This window comes from Chrysochloris asiatica, unplaced genomic scaffold, assembly GCF_000296735.1.
Source record: "Chrysochloris asiatica unplaced genomic scaffold, ChrAsi1.0 scaffold00057, whole genome shotgun sequence".
Taxonomy (NCBI): Eukaryota; Metazoa; Chordata; class Mammalia; order Afrosoricida; family Chrysochloridae; genus Chrysochloris; species Chrysochloris asiatica.
Genome location: NW_006408575.1, coordinates 17,399,971 through 17,417,286, shown reverse-complemented (window position 1 = coordinate 17,417,286; position 17,316 = coordinate 17,399,971). Strand labels below are relative to the sequence as shown.

Sequence of the window (17,316 nt, the reverse complement as noted above, 5' to 3'; positions counted from 1 at the left end):
ATTGATTCCAGAATCACTGTCCAAATCAAACATACAGGAACAAATCACCCACAATTAAAAAATTATTTTTATAGCTAGAATTGACAAGTTGGGCAGAAAATTAGTACTTTATTCCTTACAGAAATATATAAAAATTTTGTGCAAACATTAAAATAAGCATATGTTTAAAATTAATCAGGTTAGATTTAATCAGGCATTAGAATCAATGAAATTTTATTACATTCCCTTTGATTCCAAATTTCCACATTATTAGGAACATAGTATTCATATTAACCCCTAGCTGAACTACAGGCAGATGGGGACGGCCACATAGGAGAGACTAGGAAAGAGGTATAAGCAGGGTTGCCTGATGATTAAAGAAGACAAGTAGTACTTGGGAACTGAGATTTTAAGTACATTAGTTAGAAGAGACTTTACATTGGCATGTTCTCCCCAACAGTGTTCACTTAAGTTTGTAATCTGGAATTTCTCTAGTAAACCTTCAGTGCATTGCATCTAGCTCTAATGAGCGTATTTTAGAATGCATTTAAAAATAAAAACAAAGAAACAGAAAAAGGAAAAAGAAGCATCTGCATAATTTCCTTTGGAGATGTGTCATTTGCAGACATTCATTTTCCCTTTGGTACTACCTGTAAATGTAGAGCTTCTCAGAAAAGTTCAGGGGGGGTTCTTTCTGGTAAGAACCAAAAAAGGTTGGTACTAGGAAGTGGGAGGAGTAGCAAAGTGATGTTGTGAGACAGTCTGAGAACTCTGTCCCTTAGAAAGAAGGAATGGAATATGGAAATAGTTTCTAATTGCCCTGCTTTCTGATTATTTACAAGATCATAATGATTCCCGATGACACCTATGAAGATTACTTTCTTGTATAGCACCTGCCTTGCTCATAAGACACAGAATTCTTAGAAAACACTGAAATAATAGTAGTAAAAATTATTCACGGCACTTAAACATGTTTAGAGCCTTTAAATGCTTTGCTGAAATCCTTTGTCTCAATCTCCCTGTGAGGTAGGTGTCTAATGGAGAAAACTGAGGCACAGGGGGGTTAAGTCTGCTCATCTTTCATTGTATCAGGCACCAGGGTCCTGGCAGAAGGACCAGGAGGCCTAGCTCCCTAAACCTAGCTCACCCTGCTTTGCTCAGAAGGCTTAGCTAAATGACATAACAAATACAGCAAGGCAAATTCTTCTTTTCAAATATTGTAACTAGTTAGCTATTTCACATTAAACATAGGTTATCTGAAATAAAACGAAACATAAACAAACAAAACAAAAATCAATATTGCCTAACAGTCTGTGTCCAGGTGGAACCTATCCTGCACTGGTAATCTTTAAACGAGAGTAAATGTGATTCAAGTAGAAGCATTGGTGGGTTCTATGGTGGTCCTGATACTCAAGCCATGCTGCAGGACAAGAATCCCTTGAGACACCACCCACTGTACTACCTAAGAAGCTCTTTGGCCTGATAAAGGGAATAAAACTACCACCTGTGCTTCAGGGTAGAATTATTCGGAAAGATACTCCACACAGGGCCAGCATTGCCTGAAAACAGGATGCTCAGCCATGTGATGTGTACAGTACTGAGTTCATGCAGAACTCTTTGAAGCCAGACTCAAGGATCACAGTCTCCTGCCATAAAGCTCACAAGACAGCTCACACACTACAGGGGCAATACCACACAGAACATGCAATAGCACCATGCCACAGAAGGTAGAGAGAAGGACGAAAAGTCACCATATAAGCGTCCCACTGTCCCATCTGGTATGCCATTTGCAGAGGCCACCTCTGCTAAGGGCAAGGGGGGATCCTGTGCCCCTCTCCTCCAGGAGAGGAATAAAAATAGAGCATTCATTGAAGGCTGCATTGAGCAGGCCATCTCTCTAAATTACACCCTTACTGAAGGTGGAAGCTTTTCTAGATCTTACAGATATTCAAAGGTAATAAATTCCATATCTTGATCAAGAGAGAATGGTGTGGAGCAACATTCAAAGATCAGTTAAGAGATATGCGTGCAGAGCTCCAGGGAATTGACATCGCTACTTTCAGAATCAAATTCAGGAGTACCAGCAATAAGAAATGAGGCATTGGTTTTGAGGTTGTTGTTTGTTGTTTTTAATGCTACAGTCTGAAGAGTGAATTCAATTCACATCATAACCCCTTCTTCAAATGGAAAAACTTCTGTTTGGTTTGGTTTGGTTTGGTTTGGGTGTCTGAAGTTGCCACAAACCCAAATTTGATGCTTTTGCCTTGATATTAATGCCACCACACACCTTCCCAAGGCCTGTCTCCTCCTCGTGGGAGCTCACCTCCCAGAGGGCCTGGACCTGGCTCTGTCCTCTGCACATGCAGAACCAGAAGGACTAGTTCCAGCTCCAAGTCTCAGTGGGACACTAGGATACAGCACAGTAGCAATTCATGCATTTTATTTCTAAAAACCAGAGCTCTAGTGAGGCTGAGCTTGCTGGTCACTGTGCAAGATGAACAAGCAAGACATTCTCTCCTCGAATGAAAATCTGATTTATGTGTCGAGTGAACACCTGCTGGTAATCCACTTTGGGCTTTCGCTTTTTCTTATGGGGCTGGCCCCTAGAAAGGGTAGTAGCCCTTGAAAATGTACCTCCAGCACTGGACCCTTCTGTCCGTGTTGTCCTCCCTGACAGCTCTGACCTGGACTCCTCCCTTCCAGATGCCTGCAGGGAAGAGGGGATGGAGCGGGAACATTTGCGTGATCCCCGATCAGTGTCTCCTCTGCCCCACACGGAAGCCACCTTCCAAGTGGATGTCTGAGAGTATCTGGACAGAGTAGAATCTTCAACAGCAGATTTAGAATCTGCTTCCTTCTTGGAAGAATCTTGAAGCTTGAGCCGATCAAAGAGCTGTAAGGAAATGCAATTCCAAACATTAGCCTTCTCTTTAGTGTTCAACATACCTCTTTCGACACACAGAAAAAGACCAGGTTCCTAAATTTATACTCTGTGGTCTCCTTGTTTCACAATTTTAAAACTTCAGTAATGAGTTTTCTATTTCAAGGTTTAACTCAGATAAATCAATAAATGTGCCAAGAGAAAAGGTACCTGCTGACTTCCGTAGCTTTAAAGCCAGAAGACTTAAGCCTTGTAAGAGGTCATCTGCTACTTAGATAACATGCAGATTAGATGTACAGACGCATTTGTGGCCTCATGCTGGAAGCATGATTAGAAAGAAGAGTGAAGAACTGGGAACAGGCCATCCTTATTTTCAGCAATAGAGCCTTCCTTCTGGAAATGCAGGTCCCTGGGATAGGCCCTGAAGCATGCTAGGTATTCAGTAAGCCAGAAAAACTGCCTACCCTAGTAAGAGTCAGTGAAGAATCCCGTTCGTATGCCTTGCCCAGAACAGGTTTTCGATACGTCTCATCCACATCAGTAAGTGCCTAGAGGAACAGCCCGAAGGGAAAAAACGTAGCAGATTAAAAATTTTTTAGGGCCTTCAGATTTAAAAACAAAACAAAACAAAAAACAAACAGAATAATATCTAGCTGCTGCAGAACTGAACTTAACAAATGACTCAGGGCTGGTGGGACTGCCAAGCTGCTTCCAGTAAGAGACAGGTTCTGCCCTAGTAAAGGGCCTTACAAGTGCACAGTGCCAGTTGCTGTGGATTCTACTTGACTCGTGTATTTCAGTGTAGAAGTTTGCTACATAGAATTGTAACCTTTTGGAAGCAGATCATTAGGCCTTTATTCCTCCAAGGTGTCTCTTTGGGAGGTGTGAACTGTCAGCCTTTGGTTAGGAGCTTAAATGTTTGTGTCACCCAGGGACTCCACAACTGCCTAGTTGCTGCTGGTGTTAGTATGTGCCATCAAGTCAGTTCCGACTCAAAGGAACCCTGTACAGGGTTTACAAGGAGTGAGTGGTGACCACCGACCTTGTGATTCAAACTGACCTGTGGTTGAGGACGTACTTATATTTCAGGATGCATTACATATCTAGGAAGCAAATCTACATGCAAATTTCAAGGCTACTCTAGAGATTCTGATTCAGTAGTCTGGGATGGAGCTCAGGAAGCTTCTGTTGTAACCAGAAATCCCAGGTGATTTGGATGGAGGCTGGCCTGAGACCACACTTTGAGAAACACTGCTCCACTGCTCCTTCTCCCTCCTCAGTGACATGTCTTATATCAGCAACTGAGAGACAGAAACTGGGGCTCTGCAGAGTTATCACTGAGCTCACTTCCCTGAGGGACAGGCCTCACATCAAGTGAAGTCACAGAGAAACTGCTTGGAAAGCTTTAACACAGTCTACAAATGCAAGGTCACAATATCATTATTGTTATTGCCACAGTTTCATCTAATGCATTCTCTAAGGTCTTTCCCTACAATGGTAGTGATGGTTTTGTGCCATGGAGTTGGTTTGACCCTGTATACGGTTTCTGAGGCTATAAATCTTTATGGGAGCAGAAGCCTCATCTTTCTCCAGAGGAGCAGCTGGTAAATGTGAAATGTTGACCTTGTGGTTAGCAGCCCAGCCTATAATCTACAACACTACCAGAGCTCCTTTTGCCTATAAAAGTAAAATATTTTTTCTACATTTTAGAAATAAAGCTGAAGTTCAGAGAAATTACCTTGCCTAGAGTCATACAGCTACCAAGGGGTACACTGAGGACTCAAATCCAGGCTTTTTGCTTCCAGAGTGATGGAGAACTGATGTCTGGAGTCAGAAAGACCCAGGATAACATCCTGGTATTTCTACTTCTTAACAGTGTGATCTGAAACCAATCTTCTAATCGCTCTAGCCTCAATGTCTTCATTTGTAAAGTGGAACAACTGCAATTGTAGCTACAACTCTTCCACTGAGGTAATATACATAAAGCTGTTAATACAGTATCTGGCACATAGCAAATGGGCAGCATGAATCCTCATAAACTACTGTGATAGGGATAAAGCACAGGGAAAAGTAAAGTTGGAGATAGAAGGTCATATGGAAAAGAAACCATACAAAGCTCTTTTGGATCCTATTGTCACTGATTAGCAGTACACTGGGCTATGATTTGCCTCTTCTCTCCTACAACTGCCTAGGAACCAGACAGTAAACCTCTAGTGATGCATGGTGCACTCCTTCACAAGGAACACCGTGCACAGAGCCTGCTCATGAACCTGTATGTCTGCTTCATTCCTGTCCCTACCTATGTCCCCAAAGATGAGAGTGAACATTTCCTGATGAGAAAATCCTATTTCACTCCTCTCTGACACTTCTGTACTTAGCACAGTGTCCAAAGTGAACCACCACTAAATATAAATGAATGACAGAATGGTTGGTGGAAATCAACATAAAATTACTAAACAGATACAAATAATTGCCACGTAAGGCTGTTTCTCAACCTTGGCACTAATGATGGATTTCAAACAGGATCATTCTTTGTTGTGTACTGCAGGGTGTTTAGCAGTAACCCCTGGCCCCAAGTCAGGAGGAGCACAATGTGTCCACACACAGTAAATGACCCAGGGAATCTTTCACAAGGATTCTGGTTCTGGGAAGTTATTCCCTAGTTCTGCTGAACAAGTTTACTGAAGTCCTTTACATAGAGAAAATATTTAGTCCCTAAGGGGTTCTCTAGCTCCTTGAGAAAGGCTTAATTACCATATTCCAGAATTTGTCAAATGCCACAAGGAAGCCTGTGCAGACGCCCCGAAGTCCCTTGAAAGTGCGGATGTGAACATTCACTTTCACCCCCTCCCGGATACAACGATGGAGTTCACCCAGAGGACTGCCCTCGTGCACTGAAACAAGAGAAGAACAGTCAGTATAGCATGCACATCTGCCCTCATTCCCCAAGTTAACAACCATGGTTACCCACCCATCTACAGCAACACAAGGCAATGCAATGCAGAGATAACCTCACTAAGGGAACAGGAGGGCCACTGGGCAGCGTAGTCAGTAACTGCAGTCAGCATATACGGAAATGAGACAGGATTCCAACAGCATGTGGATAAACTCTGCATATAGTTAGTATCCAAATGGGCCATTCTCTGTGTATCCTTTAGTCTATGATGTCAGTGATTCTAAGATGCACCATCATTAAAAAAAAAAAAAAAAGTGGGGAAAAGCCTATTACATTAAATGTATTCATCAATAGCAAGACTCTTCCCAATTCTGTGCCTACTTAAGATAAGCTTTCTCTAATACTCATGAATCACATAACCTACTTAAACCTTAAGAAGCAAAAGTCTTGCTCATATTTAAAGTGAGTTGTATGACAAACAAACATGTTTCATCCTCTAAGAAGTGGCTTTTTGGCTCCAACCTTATCTGGGCTACTGTACATAAGAGTTCACTGAAGTCATGAGTGTTTCCATGTATATCTAAACTAAGAGGAAAAGTACAGATTCTATGCCAAGCCTTGAGGGTGTAAAAGGCACCTGCTGTGCACCGGGCTCTTATCGATTGCTAATATCCAAACCCAAACCTAATCCATTGCTGTTGAGTGGATTCGGACTCAGAGCAACCCTAAGAGGACACAGTAGAACCACCCCCATGGTTTTCCAAGACTGTGTCTATACAAAACAGACTGCCAAATCTTTCTCCAGTAGAGTGGTTGGGAGGGTTGATGTATTTAACCTTTTGGATACCCAAAGGGAGTTTAATCACTATACTCCTAAGGCTCTGGATGAGCTTGCTAATAAGCACCATGCAAAACAAAAAAACAAAACAGTGTGATGCATGAGAATAATATTGTTGTTGTGAGGTACCTCTGAGTTGGTTCTGACTCATAGCAACTTTATGCACAACAGAACGAAACACTGCTGTCTGGTCCTGTGCTATCCTCATAGTGGTTGTTAAGCTTGAGCCTATTGCTGCTGCCACTATGCTAACTCATCTCATTGGGGTTCTTCCTCTTTTTCAATGACCCTCCTTTTTGCCTAGAATGATTTCCTTCTCCTGTGATTAGTCCCCCCTGGTAATATGTCTTAAGTATAAGAGACGAAGACTCACCATCCTGGCTTTCAAGGAGCATTCTGATTGTTCTTCTTTCAACACACATTTGTTTGTTCTAGCAGCCCACAGTACTTTTTTTTTTTTAAGTTTTTATTGTAATTTGAGTGATAGTTTACATGGGAGAACATCGGTTTTACACTCATTGTTTCATTGCAATGATTACAACCTCCTCTATGCATCATCACTCAACAGTATTTGTTTCTATTCTGTTGTTTTTTGTTTTTGGGGGTGGGTGGGGAGAGGAGGTTGTACACAAAGACACTCTGGAATATATAATCATTTAAACAACCAAAGGGCGCATTCTGCAAGTCTGCCTCCTGGTCACCAGCATCTGGCCTCCAGCACACAGCCTTTCTCTTTCCATGAGTCTAGAGTCCTCAGATGCTCCCCCTTTTCCATGTCCTCAATTCTGTCTCCATCTCTGGTGTCACTACTTCTCTGGATAGGGTCCCACATTCTGCATGTGCTCTTCTCCCTTGATGGTCCTACAGCCCATAGTACTTTTAACATTCTTCTCCAAAATGTATCAATTCTTCTACAGTCTTCCTTATTCACTGTCGAAGTTTCACTTGCATATGAAGATACTGAGAATACTATGGCTTCGTCTTCAAACGGAATCTTTTCTCTTGAACACATTCTGAGCAGATCTACCTAATACAATATGTCATCTGATTTCTTGACTGCTGTTTCTATGAGTGTTGATAGTGGATCCAAACAAAATGAAGTTTTTGACAACTTCAATCATTTTTCCATTTATTATGATGTCATTTATTGATCCAGTGGTAAGGATTTTTGTTTTCTTTATACTGAGGTGCAACCTATACTGAAGTCTTTGATATTCATCAGTAAGTATTTTAAGTTGTCTTCATTTTCACCAAGCAAGCTTGTATGATCTGCATATCAAGTTGTAAATATATCTTCTTTAATCCTGATGCCATGTTCTTCTTCATATAATCTACCTTCTCGGATTATTTGCTCAGTGTACATATTGAATGTTGTTGTTCTTATGTGCCTTGGAGTCGGTTCCGACTCATTGAGATCCTGTACAGGGTTTCCAAGGCTGGAAATCTTTACTGGAGCAGAAAGCCTCATCTTTCTCCCACGGAACAGCTGGTAGTTTCGAACTTCGGACAGTGGGATTAGCAGCTCAATTCATAACCACTAAGCTACCAGAGCTCCTTACATATTGAATAAGTACCCTGAAAGAATATAACCTTTCCTAATTTTAAATCATTCAGTGTCCCTTTGTTTCGTTCGAACAACTGCCTCTTGGATTATGCACAGGTTTCTCATGAGCACAATTAAGTGTTCCGGAATACTCATTCTCTGCAATGTTGTACAAATATTGTTATAATCCACATGTTAGAAAGCCATTGCATAGTCAATAAAGCACAGGTATACACCTTTCTGGTATGCTCTGCTTTCAGCCAAGGTCCATCTGACATCAGCAACCTTATCCCTAGTTCCACGTCCTCATCTGGATGTGACTTGAACCTCTGGCAGTGCCATGTTAATGTACTGTTGCAGCCTTTCCTGAATTATCTTTACCAAAAAATGCTATTAATAACATTTCCAATGATTTCCACATTCTGTTGGGTCACCTGTCTTTGGAATGGGCACACATATAGATCTGTTCAAATTATTTTCAGTTAGCTGTCTTTCACATTTCTTAGCATAGATGAGTGAGTGCCTCTAGTGCTGTATCAATTTGTTGAAAGATTTCAATTTGTGTTCCATCAATTCCCAGAGCTTTGCTCTTTGCCAATGCCATCAATGACCTTGGGCTTCTTCCTTCAATACTACTGGCCCTTAATCATATGCTACCTCTCAAAATGGTTGAATATCGAACATTTCTTTTTGGTACAGAGACTCTTGTATATTCATTCCATCTTCTTTCTTTCTTTCTTTTTTTTAAAGTTTTTATTGTGAATAGAGTGAAAGTTTACAGGGCAGATCATCAGTTTTACATTCAACAAATCATATACCTTGTTTCATTACAATGATTATAATCCCCACCATGTACCATCTGATAACAGTATTTCTCTCTATTCGCTTGAGCTCTTTTTTTTTTTTTTTTTAACACTCAGGCATATATAATAATTTACACCATCAAAGGACACATTTTGCAAGTCTGCCTCCTGGCTGCCAGCTCTTAGTCCCTCTCTTTCCATGAGTCTATAGAGTCCTCAGCTGTTCCCTCTCTCCATGTCTCCATCTCTGCCTCCATCTCTGGTGTCGCTGCTTCTCTGGATAAGGTCTCGCATTCCGCTTGTGTTCTTCTCCCTTAATGGTCCTAGGGTCCTTAGTTTCTGGACTGTAAGATTAATTAGTCCTCCATTTTTTTGTTTTTAACTGAAACATATAGGATGCTTTATTTTGAGTTATGTGATAGTTTACATGGGAGAACATTAGCTTCACATTGATCCCATAGTATATCGTTTCCTTGCCATGGTTACAATCCCCTCCATGCATCATGCACCAACCACAGGGTATACCCCACAAGCCTGCCCCCCAGTCATCAGCACACAGGCCCTCTCCCTCTCCCGGTCCAAAGTCCCCAGCTGCTCCATCTTTCCACATCATCGTCTCTGCCTCCATCTCTGGCATCGCTGCTTCTATGGGTAGGGTTCCGTTCTCCACTCTTCTCCATTGATGGTGCCAGAGACCTCCGCTCCTAGACTGCAAAGTTAATCCCTTCCCTCCCTTTGCTACAAAATGCCTACCATTACATTTCCAGCCCTTACAATCCGTCCTGATAACAATTATTCACTGTTGTATCACAAGAGATCTATCAGCTTCTCCTTTCCTTGGCCCTGCCTAGGCAGATTAGATACTACTCAATGAAGACTCTACCTTGCTCCATGCCCTCTGGATCTAGGTTCCCTCTTGAAAGCTTGCAAGCCAGTCACTTCTTGCCTCTGTAACCTCCCCATTCTGGGTAGCCAATGTCCAAGTTGCCCACCCCTGTCCTCTCCTTGTGTGGAGGGGGTGGCAGTGATCCTCATTGTGAAGATTTGTTCCCTCTTTTCACTCCTCTGTTTTTGTTACAAAACGTCTACCTTTACAACTGTGACAGTATCAATTACTCATGATAATAATTATGCACTATTGAATCATAAGAATCTTATCCCCATCTCTTTTAACTAGACCCATCTAGGCAAGATGAAAAGTATTCAGTTGGGACTCTTTCCCCCCTCCACCCCACACTCTTAAACTAAAGTCCCTCTTGAAACCTTGTAAGCTGGTCACTTCATGCCTTTATCACCTCCTCATTTTAGGTAGCAATATCTAAGTTGCCCGTCCCTATCTACCCTGTGGACAGATGGGATAGCATTGATACTTGATGTGAAGACTCCTTCTGTCTCTGTTGGTATTTAGAGTTACTACTTCCATGAGTAGTAAAAGTTCATCAAATTGTAGCAATTTACCCTCACTTCCTTTATCAAAAATTGCTTTTTAAATTTTTTATCTTCCTCTAGTCGAGTTCTGATTATCAAGCCAGCGAGGCTAGGTCAAATGGGTACTATCTGCAAGTCTGGGTGTTCTTGTACATCTCTCCTCACTTCATATCAGCTGGATGCTTCATCTTAGCTCTAGCCTCTGTGGCTATGTCCTTGTCCATGGGCTCAGGTGTCCCACACTTTGGACCAACCAGCCCTTCCTCTTCTCTCTCTCATCTCCAGATCAACGAGAGTCTATGAATTGTAGTTGAACTCAGCCCATTTATTCATTGCTGCTTCTTCCCCTCTTCCACTCACCAGTAGACCAATGTGGTTGCCATCAAGCGTACATGCCTGCTCATGTGTTCCCTTTGAGTTTCAGTCTTAATCCTGACTGCCATCTTCTTTTGTTTCTTTCTTCATCTTTCAATACTTTGCTCACAGAATCCATCAATATTTCAAGTTGAGGCTTAAATTTTTTCAGCTTCAGAAATGCCAAGTGTGTTCATCCCTTTTTGTTTTCTAACTCAGGTCTTTGCACATTTCATTACAATACTTGACTTTGTCTTCTTGAGCTGCCCATTGAAATTTTCTGTTCAGCCCTTTTACTTTCTCATTTCTTCCATTTGCGTTAGCATCTCTATGCTGGAGTGCAGGTTTCAGAATCTCTTCTGACATCCATTTTGGTCTTTTCCTTCTTTCTTTTCTTCTTAACTACCTTTTGCTATCTTCATATGTGATGCTCTTGATATTACCCCACAACTCTTCTGGTCTTAGGTCATTGGGATCTAATGCATTAAACCTGTTCTTGAGATGGTTAAATTCAGGTTGGATGTGTTCATAGTCAAATTTTGGCTGTCATGGACTAGTGTTTTAATTATCTTCAGCTTCAGCCTGAAGATGCATATAAGCAATTGATGGTCTGTTCCAGTTTGCCCCTGGCCTTATTTTGGTTGATAATATGGAGTTTTCTACCATCTCTTCTCACACAGATATAGTCTATTTGATTTCTGTGTATGCTATCTGGTGAGGCTCATGTGTATAATCATCTCTTACGTTGTTTAACAAAATGTATTTATAAAGAACAAGTCATTGGTCTTGCAAAATTTTATCATGCAATCTCCAGCATCGTTTCTATCACCAAGGTCATATTTTCCAACTACTGATCCTTCCTGTTTCCGACTTTTGCATTTCAAGCACCAGTAATTATCAATACATCTTGATTCCATGTTTTATTAATTTCAGACTGAACAATTTGATAGAATTATTCAATTTCACCACCATTGGCTTTAGTGGTTGGTGTATAAATTTGAAAATAGTTGCATTAACTGGTCTTCCTTCTTGTTGTTAGTTGCTATGAGTCGGTACCGACTCATAGCAACCCTATGCAAAACAGAACGAAACACTGTCCAGTCCTGAGCCCAACTTCACAATTGTTGCCACACTTGAGCCCACTAATTTTGCCAATCCAAAAAGATGGTCTTCCTCTACTTCTCTGACCCTCCACTTTATCAAACATGATATCCTTCTCCAGTGACTGGTCCCTCCTGACAATGTGTCCGAAGTAGGCGAGACGAAGTTTGGCCATCCAGGCCTCCAAGGAGCACTCTGGCTGCACTTCTTCCAACACAGATCTGTTTGCTCTTTTGGCAGCCCATGGCAGTTTCAATATTCTCTTCCAACACCATAACTCAAGTTGCAAGTCTTCCTTGTAGGCATATTGATATAAACTCATCACAGACAGCATTATACTTCAAGACAGATCTTGAAATGTTCTTTTTGTCATTTCCAGCATAGTAAATGATACGATTATCATATTCAAAATGGCCAGTATCAGTCCAGTTCAGCTCAATAATGCCTAGGATATTGAACTTTGTGCTACATTTCATCTTTGACAACTTCCAATTTTCCTAGATTCATACTTTGTACATTCCATGTTCTGATTATTAACTGATGTTTACAGCTGTGTCTCCTCATTTTGAATTGTGCCCCATAAGCAAATGAAGGTCCCAAAAGCTTTACGCTATTTACATCATCAAAGTCAACTCTACTTAGAGGAGGCAATTCTTCCCCAGTTGTATTTTGAGTGCCTTCAAATCTGAGGGGCTCATCTTTTGGCACATATCTGACAACATTCTGGTCCTTTTCATCATGTTTCATTCAGTAGTCTGATGCTATTTGACAGTGTTCCACTGCTATTCATAAGATTTTTCAGTGGCTAAACATTCAGGTCCTAGTGGGGCGCTGTGGGTTAATGCGCTGGTCTGCAAAGTCATTTGAACTGCAAGGTTCGCGGTTCAAGCTCCCCAGCTGCTCCTCGGAAACCCTATACAGGGTCGCTATGGGTGGGAACCGACTCAATGGCACACAACAACAACAAACATTCAGAAGTCATCTGTCTCTCTTTCTTCCTAGTTTGTCTTTGTCTAGAATCTCAGCTGGAACCTGTCCACCATGGGCATACCCTACTGGCATTTTCAATACCAAGGGCATAGCTTCTAGCATCACAGCAACAAACATGCACGCCACTGTAGTCCAACAAACTAACCGATGAGCTGTGGGAGAAGAATACTGGGGCAATAACATTCAACTTCTACTATAAGAAATTCTTTTTTCAGAGTTAGAGAGCATGAATTAAATTTATTACTTTGTGTTAACTAGGCTTTCCCAACATGCCTTTATTGCTGTTGTTGTGAGGTGCCTTCTAGTCAGTTCCAAAACAGAATGAAACACTATCTGGGCCTGCACCATGCTCACAATTGTTGTTGTGTTTGAACCCATTGCTGCTGCCACTGTGTGAATACATCTTGTTGAGGATATTTCTGATTCCAACTTGTAACCTGTTGTTTCCCTAATAAACCCCGTAACTGTGAGTCTGTGAGTTTTGTGTGGCCACTGCAACAAATGATCAGACTCAGCAGTGAAGTAGAGATTGCCAAGGAAGAAGCAGTGGTGTCAGAATTGATAAAAAGACTGGAGAGAGGAAGTAGGTCATACCTCTACTTCACAGGAATCAGCCTTGAAGTATAGGTCATATGTCACAATGGCATTTTAACAGAAAGTAACATGAGACCCTTGGTCTGAACTTCATCAAATATTTTAAAGTCTGACACTCCTATTTTAAAGTCATATGGTCCTTTGATAAGTTAGGGGGTAGGTGTGCACTGTTGCACACATGCACATTTACATATATCTGGATCTATAACGCACAGAAGTGCTCACCAACAGTAATAACTGTGGTAGTTATGTGCCACCAAGTCGGTTCCAACTCATAGTGACCCAGTATAAGGTTTCCGAGGCAGTAAATCTTCATAGGAACAGAAAGCCTCATCTTTCTTCCATGTAATGGCAGGTAGACTCAAACTTCTGACCATGTGGTTAGCAGCCCAACTCGCAATCCACTATGCTACCAGAACTCCTTTGGATATGTTATTTGTTGTTGTTGTTGTTAAGTACCGTGGAGTTGGTTCTGACTCATAGTGACCCTGTCCAGGGTTCCCGAGGCTATAAATCTTTATGGGAGCGTTAAATCAAGATCTGAACACAACTTTTAGGTCATTTTAATTAGCAATGAGCATTAGCATTGACCCTCTTCTTTACTCTCCTGAGACTAGCATAATGATTAAAAGCACACAGGCCTTGAAGCTGGATAAACCCAGGATTAAGTCTCAGTTGCAACACTGCTAATGTGACTCAGTGAACTTCAGATCCCTCTTCTATAAAGTAGCACCTAAGAATAGTACAAATGATTAATGCACTTAGCTGCTAACTCAATGGTTGAAGGTTCAAGTCTGCCCAAAGATGATTCAAGTCTGTCGGAAGAAAGGCCTGGCAATTTACTTCTGAAAGACCAGCTATTTGAAAACTCTGTGGAGCACACACACAGTTGTACTCTGACACACAGTTGTACTCTCATCATGAGAAGCAACGGACTCAGTGGAAAGCGGTGCTGGTTCTAGAAAAGATCCTATGAGACATAATGCACAGAAGTGCTCAACAGCAGTAGTAATAACAGTGGTGGTTATGTGCCGTGGAGTTGGGTATGACTCATAGTGACCCTGTAGAGGGTTTGTTGTTGTTGTTAAGTGCCATCGAGTCGGTTCCGACCCATAGCGACCCTGTATAGGGTTTCCGAGGGTGTAAATCTTTACGGGAGTAGAAAGCCTCATCTTTCTCCCGCGGAGCAGCTGGTAGTTTCGAACCGCTGACCTTAAGGTTTGCAGCCCGATTCGTAACCACTACGCTATTTACGAGGTGTAAAATTTTTACTGGAACAGAAAGCCTCCTCTTTCTCCCAGGGAAGAGCTGGTAGTTTTGAACTGCTGACCTGAGGTTAGCAGCCTGAGTCATAACCACTATGCTGCAATAAAATTACAATATTCTACTTACAAAGAGGCATGAGTTAACTTTTTGGAGTAACTGAAATGTCCTATGTATTGACTTTAGCAGTAGTTTACTGACTCTATATATTTGTGAAAACTTAAAAGGGTGAATTTTGCTATACATACATTACAACTCAATAAGTCTGGTTTGGGGAGCATGGTGACTCCCTACATATTGGACTTTGAACCACAAGGTGCACAGTTCAAGTCTGCCAGCACTTTGCAGGAGAAGGATGAGGCTTTCTATTCCCTTAAAGATTTAAAGCCTTGGAAATCCATGACAGGGTCTCGATGGCACTTAACAAGTTTGATTTTAAAATAATTACTTTTATTTTCATGCATGACCTTCTTTGCTTCAAGACATAAAGTCTTTCTATTATAAGAACTTTCTAGAATAAATCTAATCCTTACTTGTATTCTTCAGTTTTCTTGCTTCAGTTGTCTTGTCTACCTGTCTCTATCACATTCTACCTGGTTTCACTGGCATAATTAAAATGCTCAGTGCCAAGGGCACATTTCCCAATGCTGTTGTGAAGTGCTGTTGAGGCAGTTCCGACCCATAGTGACCCTGTATAGGGTTTCCTGTATAGGGTTTCCGAGGAGCAACTGGTAAGCTTGAACCACCGATCTTGCAGTTCAAGCGGCACATTAACCCAGAGCGCCACACCAGGAGTCAACGTTTTCCAATATCCTAGCTTATATTTGATCATGGGAAAATAGACGAAGCTGGTCGTTACCCTTGAGGTGAGTCTGACTCACAGCAACCCTACTGAACAGAGTAGAACTGCCCCCTACAGTTTCCACGGGTGTCATCTTTAGGGAAGCAGACGGCCACATCTTCTCTTCTGCAGAGTGGCTGGTGGGTTCAAATTGCACACCTTTCAGTTAGCAGTCCAGTGCTTTAACCACTGCATCTCTAGGATACCCGCCACATAAAAATATTTCATTCTCTTGACAATCTTGGCAACACAGCAAATAAATGTTACAAGTTGAGCCTTGAAGGGCATTTCAACTATCTAAGAGTGACAAAAGATAAAAGGAAAATAACATGCATACCCTGTCCTTGCGTTACTTCTGGGCAAACAAGCTGGGATCCCCCCTAGCTTGATCAGAGATGCTCTGGTATGGCTGGCCAACCATCCAAAAGAGGCCTCCAGACAGCACCTCAGCTTTTCAGGATGCTTCTCTCTAATAAACACATTTCTAGGAATGAGCCAAAATATCCCCTTGCCTAGCACACCTCTCCATTCCAAAAGCATTGACTTAATAATGTTACAATTTAGCTATCAAGATACAGATGCTCTGAGTGGCTAAATAGGTCATTGTGTTCACCTGGCAGATGTCAGAGTGCTTGCCAGATGACAAAATATAAAACCTTGGGCTGTTTTTATTCCATTTAAACAGGACTCAACTCACACATTAGCAACCTCTGCTGTTTACAGCCTTACTCTAAGGATCTATTAGCAGGTTCCAAGAAATTCCTTTGTGCCATTTCCACCTTCAGAACTTAAAATAACCTGCACATATGGTAATAAGATCCTGACAGACATCGACCTGCACCCAGCCAGGCAGAGTGACTGTAAGACAGTGTCTGTGTTTTAGTGGCATTTTATGCCTGCTGCATTCCAAACACCTGTGATTTAGTAATGTGAACATACGTGTATCAAGATCTCGCAGCCCGGCTCCTGCTTACACGAAGGCGGGGACACCCTGTGTAGAGGGTTTATGGAGTTAGGTCTTTTGTGCTACCTGGACCAGATCTCTCCACACTCCATGTGATCACCCCAGATCCCACGGATCATATTCTCCTTGTAATACTGCCTCTGCCCTCCCTCACCCACTTCTGCACGTCCCACCATTATTTCTATCTGCAGTCCCCCCAAACCTCTCATCACTTTTTCAGTCCCTCTCCATGATGACACCCAAATTCTCTTCCTGGCCCCACCATCTCCAGGCACCCCATCATGCCTGCCAGACCCTCGCTGCAGGCTCCTCGCTTTACAGACACTTCTGTGGACCCCATTAGCTCTGCAGACCGACAGGCAGCAGACTCCCCGTTGCTTCTTATTCTGTCTGTAGCCTTACAGCTCTACCCTCATTAGTCATATGGACCTTCCATTACTCAAAGCGACCGTCTCCACGCCCCATCACCTGCGTTCCTCAAGCAGACCGTCCCCACAGTCGTAGAATTATCTCTGCAACCTGTTCCAAGACCCTCCCCCAAATACCGGAAGACCCTCGCCAAGCCCCAACCATCCCGCAAACACCCCTCGGCCGCCACCCCCTAGACGGCCAGGCCCTTGCCCCCAACCCAGCCCGCCGGACTCACAGGGCATTCGCGTGAGCACGTTGCGCGGCGCCTTCTGGCTCCGACGACCCCGCCGGGTCGTGCCGGCGGCCCCATCCTCTTCCTCTTTGGTCACCATGAGGCGGCGGAGGCGCTGGATGCGCTCGGGGTCCGGGGTAGGGGCATTGTGGCGGCGGCGGGTCCTGCCCAGGGTCCCGGAGGCGGCGGTGATGGCGG

The 17,316-nt window shown here is 42.6% G+C and overlaps 1 protein-coding gene across 1 annotated transcript in view; it reads right to left on the bottom strand.

Annotated features, from left to right (window-relative positions):
* Positions 1-2,461: 2,461 nt before the first annotated feature.
* LSM11 (LSM11, U7 small nuclear RNA associated) overlaps positions 2,462-17,316 on the bottom strand; it is a 15,154-nt gene continuing 299 nt past the window's right edge. Inside the window, exons 2-5 of the mRNA XM_006863959.1 lie at positions 17,122-17,316; positions 5,615-5,754; positions 3,325-3,408; positions 2,462-2,872 (exon numbers count right to left, since the gene is read on the bottom strand). Of these exons, the coding sequence (XP_006864021.1) occupies positions 2,462-2,872; positions 3,325-3,408; positions 5,615-5,754; positions 17,122-17,316 (830 nt within the window). The remainder of the gene's footprint in view (positions 2,873-3,324; positions 3,409-5,614; positions 5,755-17,121) is intronic.